General features: G+C 49.4%; 1 protein-coding gene across 1 annotated transcript in view; it reads right to left on the bottom strand.

Annotated features, from left to right (window-relative positions):
- Positions 1–3,110: 3,110 nt before the first annotated feature.
- The window catches only part of Rassf8 (Ras association domain family member 8), a 70,883-nt gene continuing 63,324 nt past the window's right edge, over positions 3,111–10,669 (bottom strand). Inside the window, exons 3-5 of the mRNA XM_032905403.1 lie at positions 8,207–9,096; positions 7,529–7,673; positions 3,111–7,091 (exon numbers count right to left, since the gene is read on the bottom strand). Coding sequence (XP_032761294.1) covers positions 6,970–7,091; positions 7,529–7,673; positions 8,207–9,096 — 1,157 coding nt within the window. The 3' untranslated portion in view covers positions 3,111–6,969. The remainder of the gene's footprint in view (positions 7,092–7,528; positions 7,674–8,206; positions 9,097–10,669) is intronic.

Here is a 10,669-nt window from a genome sequence, read left to right as displayed (position 1 = left end):
CACTCTCCAGTCCCTCCATGATGTCTGTGCACCCTCCAGTCCCTCCATGATGTCTGTGCACCCTCCAGTCCCTCCATGATGTCTGTGCACCCTCCATGATGTCTGTGCACTCTCCAGTCCCTCCGATGATGTCTGTGCACCCTCCATGATGTCTGTGCACCCTCCATGATGTCTGTGCACTCTCCATGATGTCTGTGCACTCTCCAGTCCCTCCATGATGTCTGTGCACCTCCAGTCCCTCCATGATGTCTGTGCACTCTCCAGTCCCTCCATGATGTCTGTGCACCCTCCAGTCCCTCCATGATGTCTGTGCACCCTCCATGATGTCTGTGCACCCTCCATGATGTCTGTGCACCCTCCATGATGTCTGTGCACCCTCCAGTCCCTCCATGATGTCTGTGCACCCTCCAGCCCCTCCATGTCTGTGCACCCTCCAGCCCCTCCATGATGTCTGTGCACCCTCCAGCCCCTCCATGTCTGTGCACCCTCCAGCCCCTCCATGATGTCTGTGCACCCTCCAGTCCCTCCATGATGTCTGTGCACCCTCCATGATGTCTGTGCACCCTCCATGATGTCTGTGCACCTCCAGTCCCTCCATGATGTCTGTGCACCCTCCAGTCCCTCCATGATGTCTGTGCACCCTCCATGATGTCTGTGCCCTCCAGTCCATGATGTCTGTGCACCCTCCATGATGTCTGTGCACCCTCCAGTCCCTCCATGATGTCTGTGCACCCTCCATGATGTCCACCCTCCAGCCCCTCCATGTCTGTGCACCCTCCATGATGTCTGTGCACCTCCAGTCCCTCCATGATGTCTGTGCACCCTCCATGATGTCTGTGCACTCTCCACTCCCTCCATGATGTCTGTGCACCCCCTCCATGATGTCCATGATGTCTGTGCACCCTCCAGTCCCTCCATGATGTCTGTGCACCCTCCATGATGTCTGTGCACCCTCCAGTCCCTCCATGATGTCTTTGCAACCTCCAGTCCCTCCATGATGTCTGTGCACCTCCAGTCCCTCCATGATGTCTGTGCACCCTCCAGTCCCTCCATGTCTGTGCACCCTCCAGTCCCTCCATGTCTGTGCACCCTCCAGTCCCTCCATGATGTCTGTGCACCCTCCAGTCCCTCCATGATGTCTGTGCACCCTCCATGATGTCTGTGCACCCTCCATGATGTCTGTGCACTCTCCAGTCCCTCCATGATGTCTGTGCACCCTCCAGTCCCTCCATGATGTCTGTGCACCCTCCAGTCCCTCCATGATGTCTGTGCACCCTCCAGCCCCTCCATGTCTGTGCACCCTCCAGTCCCTCCATGATGTCTGTGCACCCTCCAGTCCCTCCATGATGTCTCTCCATGCTGTGCACCCTCCATGATGTCTGTGCACTCTCCAGTCCCTCTATGCCGTCTGATGTCTGCACCCTCCATGATGTCTGTGCACCCTCCATGATGTCTGTGCACTCTCCAGTCCCTCCATGATGTCTGTGCACCCTCCAGCTCCTCCATGATGTCTGTGCACCCTCCAGTCCCTCCATGATGTCTGTGCACCCTCCATGATGTCTGTGCACCCTCCATGATGTCTGTGCACTCTCCAGTCCCTCCATGATGTCTGTGCACCCTCCAGCCCCTCCATGATGTCCGTGCACCCTCCAGCCCCTCCATGATGTCCGTGCACCCTCCATGATGTCTGTGCACCCTCCAGCCCCTCCATGATGTCCGTGCACCCTCCATGATGTCCGTGCACCCTCCAGCCCCTCCATGATGTCCGTGCACCCTCCAGTCCCTCCATGATGTCTGTGCACCCTCGAGTCGCTCCTGCATCACCCTCTAGCCACAGCCACTAGGTCGGTCCTTCATAGCCTTAGCCCCAGACAGTGTCAAAGGCCCTTCTGATTTCTATCACCTTTGCCAGGGTCCTGATGCTTGAGCTGATGGGGAAGCCCTTCCAGCAATGGTCCCATGACACTGAACCCTTACCCATTGAATTGAGCTTAACATGCAGTAGTGAGATTCACCTTCCTTTTGAGAGGGTTAAATCCTTGAAGTGGGGGGCCATAAGTAGGGGTCACTATATACAAACCCCACTGGCATCTCGTACGGCACTCTGCAGGCAGACTGTAAGAGGCCAGGGAGGAGCTATGTAAACAGAGGACACTTTTGTTCAGCCATTAACACATACTTTAGAGGGGGACAGGATGGATCATTAAAAGTCTAGGGCTTCTAACTAAGCCTCAGAACTGAGTCTCCTCCTTTCCTCTTGGTCTCTATAGCACGATATTACTCATGTGTGTTTTCTTAACCTATGCTTAGCATCTACTTAAAATTACTCCTACAAACACGGATACAGCTTGGGCACATTAGAGGGAGCAAGATTTAGATGCTGTCCTCTGCAAGTCCCAGCAATTTCACAGGGTCACAAGGCAGTGCTCTGGGGTTCAAAGGTCTGAATTTCAAGGTGGACGGCTACTTAATCACTGTGGCTTGCTACGTAGCTCCTGGGGTGACTGTGACGAGAACCTTTACTCATGAGGCACCAGTGCCCTGCTCCGGTGACACTGCAGAGTCCAAGTCTTAAAGCTACCCCGCAGGTTTTAAGGGATCTGGGAATGCGGACTAACAGGCGTCTTATCTCCCTGTTTGGGACATTAGTCTCTTACAAGCCCTACTTTAATGAAGCAGCTCCCTTTTTCTTTTTGCGTATTTTTTGTGTGTGCTGTGTACCCAGGTTTGCACATCCATGTTCGGAGGCCAGAGGTCAACTATAGGCACCAGTCTCGATCACGCTCCACCCGAGGCGGGAGGCAGGGTCTCCCACTGGAAGTTGCTGTTTCCGCTTGGCTGGCTAATGAGCCCAAGGGGTCCACTTGTCTTTGACTGCCCTGCCTTGGTGCCACACGCATGCGGGAGACCTGGACTTACTCACCTGCTGAGCGCCTCCCAAGCCGAGCTGCTGCCTTCTGAGGAACGTACCATCCTTCAGGTTAACAGTACATTTTAAAAATGTCATTTTTAAAAAAATCACTGATACACAGACCTACTTCCTTTGACATCTTTGGAAGGAAACAATATTATATCTTAAAGTATCAAATATATAAGAAAGAAAGCAACAATTGTATTGCCCCAATGAGTCTTGAAAATTTATTATTTGGGAGAATATCAGATATTGATCTTTTTGCTTTATAGCTCATGATAATAATCAGAAAATATACATTTTGAAATAAAGTCAAAAGAAAATAATTACATATGGTACATATTACAGATTTCTTATTTATACATCAGCAAAGCAGTGCTAAAAGCATATTTATGGCCCACAATCAGCAAACGTGGACATTTTGACTAGAGCTGCAGCAACTCAAATCCTTCTAGGTCAGTGAAGACAGAGAAATACACTGAAGGGCTATCACCGTATCTGGCTGTAAACCTGTATTTCCACTCCTTCCCCCCCCATATATATATGCATGTGTTTATTGCCTTTAGAGTTCTGCTGGTTTAACAATACACTACATAGCCATCGCCATCATTTGGTTTCTAAAAATATATAAAATGAACGGGAAGGCGCTCCCGCGACTGACGCAGCCATGTCCTGGCATGGAAGGCGCACTGGGAAAATGTGGAGCAGCAATACTGAGTGAATACTGATGGCCGTGACTCGACACAGCCGGCAGCCTTCTCCTGGGACTTAAAAACACCACAGCAGACAGTACGAACATACAACTTAAAAACACTGGCACGACACAGAAGGAATACTTCCGAGCTGGCCTCACCACAGTATCTACCAATCAAGACAGGCGTGTGCTGGGGAAGCACACAGAGCATCTTTTAATATACATTAAGGCCTAACCCGTCAAAGGCAACATCCAATGCTAACTGCCTGTCTCTCTGTGCCTGCCTGAAATCAGGTCTTTGTCTTTTCCACATTGTTTCCTCAATCTATCAAGGTCCTAACTTGGAAAGGTGTTCCCAGATGTCACTCTAAGTGAAGAGTTCTTGTCTCTGAAGGCCTCTGTGGTCACCACAGGACTGCACCGTCTCAGCTGTCAGTCTGTGCTGCTACACTCCATGTGGAGTACGGCGAGCTGCAGCTTCACTGTGCAGACTGCTGGATGGAGCTCTGGCTGCTCACTGATGGCTGTCCATCAACCTGCACGGTCAGAGGGCAACTCCTGTCAACTGCTCCCTGATGGCTGTCCATCAACCTGCACGGTCAGAGGGCAACTCCTGTCAACTGCTCCCTGATGGCTGTCCATCAACCTGCATGGTCAGAGGGCAACTCCTGTCAACTGAAGCCTCACATACAAAACGTCCCTGTTCACTGGAGGAACACTCACAGCTACAATAGAAAGGAAATGAAAAGACACACAACAAAACTGAGGTAACCCACTGTGGGTGATTCTCTGAGAAAGAGGATGCTCTATAGGTCAAAGAGACCAATGATATTCAAATTATTCATTGGTAAGAAAAAAACTTGTAATAGAGTTAATACCTGTAGAAAAACCACATAGTATAACCTGCAGTACTAATTAAAAAGCCACAAAAACTTGTGATCTAATTTATTATTTAGAACCTGTATATTTTTCCATATGCAAACTTATATTTGGTAGTTTTTGAATACCATTGGCTGCACCCCTCTGACATATGCCAGAGGTAGGGTTCAAAAGCCAATTCATTTACAGTCACAGTAGGCAAAGACTGTGACAGCAGACTAAAATATTTTCAGATGTTCCTACACAAATTAGTTGTTTTCCCCGAGCTAAAAAAGGATTTAGAAAACACTTGACAGTGGTGTGCCTGCGAAGGTCCTGTGACTGGTACACAGCACCGCTCGCTACTCACGTGTTTGTGAACTCGTATGGCTGCATTCGCCTGTCAGGAGGGCAGGGAGGCCTGAATGGCAGCCGGCTAAGTTCAGAGGTGACAGTGGTGGAGGCCAGTACTGCTGGGAGCTGGTGGGGTGAGCCATCCTGCTTAGGTTCCTAGTTAAGTCTGGCCGTTCACAGCTGAGTGTGCTGTGCACAGTGCCCTGCCAGGAATCCCAAGGGACGTGTGCAGTTCTCCCTCTTTCCACAGGGTCTCACACCAGACCCCATGCTAGCAGTCCTGCCTCAGCCTCCTGAGTGTTAGAACCGCCATCGTGAGCCACTACGCCCAGCTTCATCTTTCGTGTTTTCATAGAATTTAACCTACCTGCAGCTAACATTTGGTTTAAATCAAAGATAAGCCATTTGTACAATGTTTTCGTTTATGAACAAGGTTTCAACGTAGCTGAACAACGCAGCGACTCAGAGGAAGAGTCTGCGAGTAAGGTAGGTCCTGGGCATGTGGACTCACCGGTGTCACCAAAGCTGCCAATTACTCTGACTTTGAATAATTACTTTTAAATGTATACAGATATGAAACAACTGTTACAATCTGGAGCAAATGTGTCCAGGTGATGGTTACTTCGGAAAGAATTTACTTCTCAAGTCATCTGCAAAGCGGTGAGAGCAAGACCTACTGGGCAAGTCAGCATTCAGTTGAAGTCTGCGATGCAGTTGGGTAAGAAGGCAACATTGCACGAATTTCAGTTCTCTAGAAGTGTCTACTACTTCACAGTCATTCTTAAATCTTTTCACTGGAAACCAAAATAAAGCAGCATTCTCGGCTTCATTAAACATTCATCAGGCTGGGTGTGTGTGCACCCTCAACTGCCTTGCGTGATGGGATGGCACTACTGTCCTAACCATGCTCATGTCACTGCATGTAAACAACACAGAGGGTGCATTCTCCTCAGGATTAAAAGCTACTTTAACTCTCAGATTAAAGTCTTAGTCACGTTGTACCCATTTACTCAGGAGAAGGTGAGGGCTGTGAGGCACCTGACAGCACCTGTCTGAATGTTCCTGGTGGACGCCATCAAGTCACTGCTCACGACAACAGGGCTGACTCATTTTTGGCTTTGTACACAGATGATATAAATATAAATGGAGACTAATATCCTATAGAGTCAAACTTAAAAATAAAAAAAACATACTCTGAATTTAATTTTATGTCCTTGGTAAAAAAACTACCGGACCACAGCACTCTCTCCTGTCTCCATGTCTAGAGAAAGCACGCAGTCCACATTGGAGTCATGGCGAGCAGCACTCACCCGGCTGTGCATGGCATGAAGTTCACAGAGGAAGTGGCTTGTTCTGAAGTGGTCACTGGCGCATGGTTCCCAATGTGCACCAACCCGATCCCCAGGGACCTCTCCTCCTCATGTTCTATCAGACACGAGGACCCACGGGAGGAGACAGTAAGGCAGGAGAGCCTCCCAGAGTGCACCAGGACCGCTGTGATCACAAACATTTTACACAAACAATTTACCTCGTTAACGGTATTTCTGTGATGCCATGTTTGGAATACTGTAAAGAAACGATTAACTCCCAGACTAGAAAGCAAGCTGAATTATCTCACTTACGAAAGGGCTAAGAAGGCTGCACGTAAGTGCAGTGGGCTCCGTGGAGGCAGTCTGGATGGTGGCGCGTCCGCGAGGCCCGCGCAGCTGTGCACGGGCAAAGCTCAGATGGAGTCTGTCAACACAGTTGGAACCCACAACATGTAACAGAACCGTCACAGGGCAAGCATTAATAAAATATTAAGGAGCAACATTCATACATTAATCAATTACATGGAATAAATTAAACTAAGCAGTCACATAACTTCTTTACTCTTAATTCAGGGTGTATTCGTGTACAAACATAGATTAGTGCTTTCCTATGCTCTCAAAATGCTACAAATAAAAATGAAGGCTTTGCGTTCCAGCTGCGGACCACACGTGAATACTGTGAAGAGAACGGACTCCATGTGGAGCATCAGTGCACGGGGCGTGGCTCCGAGTGGCCGGGAGAGAGGACACGGCTTGGGAACAGTTGCTCTGTTCAGTTGGCACAAGACTGAAGGACCTTACTGTCCATGGCGCCTTCGCTGAATCCTCCCCCAAAGACAGTGCTATACATAGATGCCTTCAGGGTTAAAACCGGAGGAGACAGGGTTCTGCAGGATACGGAGGTTACTGGGGAGCTGCCGTGATGAACCAGGTCGCTTCAGGGACCCAGACGGGAAAGGTGCCTCTAAACAGGAAACAGAAACATCTGGTGAACTGGCTACCCAGAAAACGTGTCAACTTCCTACCCAGGAGAACTGGAGAGAGCAGAGCACACTGAGGTGCAGAGGAGACCTGGGAGGGAGAGGGCAGGTGGTGGTGACTCAGTGTCCCAGGCTACAGCACCTCTCCCGGCTGTGTCTCCCAGTGGCTGAGGCCACATCACACAGGGGGGAAGGTGTCTCAACAACAGAAGAGACGGGAGACAAGACTCAGAGAGGAGAGGAAGTCAGGAGACTCTAGGATGCAAATTAACACAGCCAACATTCATGTGTGTATTTCTGTGTGTTGGTAAACAGGCCCATAAAGAAGCCGTCTAAAATAAACAACATGGCCATCGTAGTGAGCAGATTACCCAAATATTACCATTTCCCTCAGAAACAAGGATGCTATTCAGGGCCTTACCTGTCTCTATGTCTGCCTGCGAGGCCTCGATTTCAGTGGGCTCGGCCGGCAGCACGGTGACCTTGGTCCCTGTCTGCTGGATGAACTGCTGGAGGTTGACCTGCCGCAGCTCTTTGGTCAACTGCTCCAGCTCCTGCTCCTTGTCCTGGTTGGAAAACACTGGTTATTCTATAACGCGCTGGGCAGGCAGGGCTGTTCTGGGGATGGGGGATGGGACCCACTTTCAGAAGGACGCGTTTGACACACCTGGTTTATGTGGACACAGTGGCCAAAGACAGTGCCATCCCAACCTCTTACACATGAGGTTTCCCTCTGGACAGTGCCACAGACTTACGAAATGCACATCCTCACTCTGACATACGAAATATGTGACAAGTGCGCAGTTTCAATGTACCCAGGTGCTACAGTCTGCTGATCTGGTCACAGATTTCCTTCTTGTACACTTTATAACCGACTGCAAATTAGTAGCAATTTGGTTCACAAGAGTTAAGAGTTCTTAGTTTTGCTAAGATGTTGGAGATTTATCCACTAATAATCATTTTATAACATGAGGAAAGCAAGATCCTCATAAAGTTCTCAGTCTAAGGTTTTAACCCTGTGACAAACAGGCCTGAGCTGCAGAGCCACCTCTGGGTCCCCATAACTAATGTCCCCTTCTAGGCTGACTATGGCGCTTACCTGTAACCGCTTGGTGGCCTGCCCCAGAGACCTCGCCACCGCTCTAATTCCGTTCTCCAGGCGCAGGCTCTGCTGTCCTTGAAGGTCCACCTCCCCCTTGACCTTTTCGATCTTTCCTTTCACCTCCTCCTCGTTGACCTGTGCCTCCTGAACTTCCCGGTGCAGTTTTTCTGCCTGGAGACCACTCTCCATCGTGTGGATCTGGGCCAGGTAGTCCTTCAGCCTGCCTTCACAGTCGGCCACTTTCTGCCTCATCTCCTCCAGCTGATCCTGCAGCTGCTTCTCGTTCTCCTGCTCGATCTGTAATTCGTTTTCCCAGAACTCTTCCTCCTCGATCTCCACGTCATTTCTCTTGATCCGTTGCTCTAGGCGGACAATCTCTTCTTCCAGGGTACAGCTGTACTTCTGCTCCCAGAATCGAATCTCTGCCTCACTGGACTCCAGCTGCTTCTCGATGGCCTGCAGCTTCCCCGTCTGCAGCCGGATCAGCCTTGTCAGCTCCTCTGCTGTTGCCCTGCAGTTACTCAGCACCTTCTGCCTAAACTCAGTCTCTTTACCTTTTCCAAATATGTCCGTCAGCCCTTTGGCCCCTCCTGTGAAGGTGAGAGACTTTCTTTTAGGCTCTCTCCTTCTGATGGACTTGTCTACCTGAGGCCGAAGCTTGGCTAACGGGGGCAGGCTCTGTCGATACAAAGTTCTTTCAGGAATGCGGGCCACACTGTCTGAGGTGGGTCGCTCACTGAGAGATGGCCCAGTCCGACGCAAGATGAGCTGCACGTCACTAGCATACTGCCCCCACTTGTTTAAGGACACAATGGGGTTTTCATGTGGTGCCAAGTGACGTTCAGTGTCTCTCCATTTCTCTATAAGGGTGTACCTTCCAGTTCGACCTAGACAGAAAAGATCAGAGCACACTGTCATGGTAGGACACATAACCATCAACACTGCAACAGACGGTATGTCTGACGACTGTTCTGGGCCAGCATCAGAATGTCAACGTTTAGAGTCCAGTCCAGGCTACCTTGGCAGCGTCAGAAGATACCAAACCCCTGAAAGCTGTGACAGCTAAGGTTCAGACCTGAATTACATGCATGCCGTTCAGACCTGAATTACATGCATGCTTCTGGCTTAGGAACTCTTTCTATTTTCCCCAGCTGAGAGAACGTTACGTGTTCAGAACTTCTGGGGAGAGATGGAACAAAGAAAAACACTGAAAATGTGTCTCCCACAGCCAAGAGTTGTGGCCCAGGCACTGACCTGAGCTTCTAAACCCGCACAGATTTTCACTGTCTAAGCTTCCTCAGGAGAGATGCAGGGAACCCACCCCAGCTCCGTGAAGGGCCCAGGCCTCAGAGGCCCCTAAGGGCTGGGCAAGCCTACAGCTCACACAGCCCCATGAAGATGGCTCTCTGAGGTAACTTCCTGTGAAAAGGATCTGAGGAATGTTGATATTAATAGTTTCAAAGGTTCTTCTAAACAAAGACAAAATTTAGACTTTATTATTAAAGACATAATAAAATGAATAAAAATATGCTGTACCTACTAATTACAGAATTGAAATAAACTTTCAAAAGGCAATATAGGGCCAGTAAGACAGCTCAATGGGTAAAATGCTTGTCCGCAAGCCTGACGATCCTGGGACCCTGGGAAACAAGACACTGATTTCTAGCTTTGGTATATTTGATGCTTCCCAAACAAACAGACAGATGTAGTAAAAAAAGAAACTATGTTATAGATGTGAACACACTCTGTAGACAGTCATTAGAGGTAGGTGCTGTTTGGCCCCTCCTGTGAAAGTGAGAGACTTTCTTTTAGGCTCTCTCTTTCTAATGGACTTGTCCACCTGAGGCCGAAGCTTGGCTAAGAGGGGCAGGCTCTGTCGATACAAAGTTCTTTCAGGAATGCAGGCTACACTGTCTGAGGGACACATTACACATGTACATTAATTAGGGGATGAGAAGAGACATCAGTCAGCCTTCCTCATAGGCATGAGCAGACATGACCTCGGAGCCCAGAAATTAGACAATGTTAGGGACAACAGGACACATCTGTGATCCTTGTGGGATTTGGGACGGTAGGAGACTGACTCAAACAAAGGCTAGAGAGTGTGTGAGAAATGGCTCCGAGGCTGTCCTCTGACCTTCGTGCACATGGGTAACACAAACACACAAGCACATAAAGCAAGGAAAATTAGAGAGAACCCTGACTGACTATCTCACAACTGGAGTGGCCCATGAAGCGCGCCGTGAGCTTCTGAACAGACAGCAGCATTTCCTCCATTACTGGGGCATCCAGGGCATCTGGATACGCAGATGTGAACACTCACCCAGCAACTCAGCAGAGCATGAAGAATGAATGCCTCAACAGATGAGCTCGAACGTCATCAGACTGTACCTACCCAGCCAGCTTTCTACGGCACTGACAGTTTGAGTGTTTGCTAAATAAGTGTGGCATAAGTAAATA

This window comes from Rattus rattus, chromosome 6 (assembly GCF_011064425.1).
Source record: "Rattus rattus isolate New Zealand chromosome 6, Rrattus_CSIRO_v1, whole genome shotgun sequence".
Lineage (NCBI taxonomy): Eukaryota > Metazoa > Chordata > Mammalia > Rodentia > Muridae > Rattus > Rattus rattus.
Note: the sequence above shows the minus strand (reverse complement) of the source record. Positions and strands in the feature narration are given on the sequence as shown.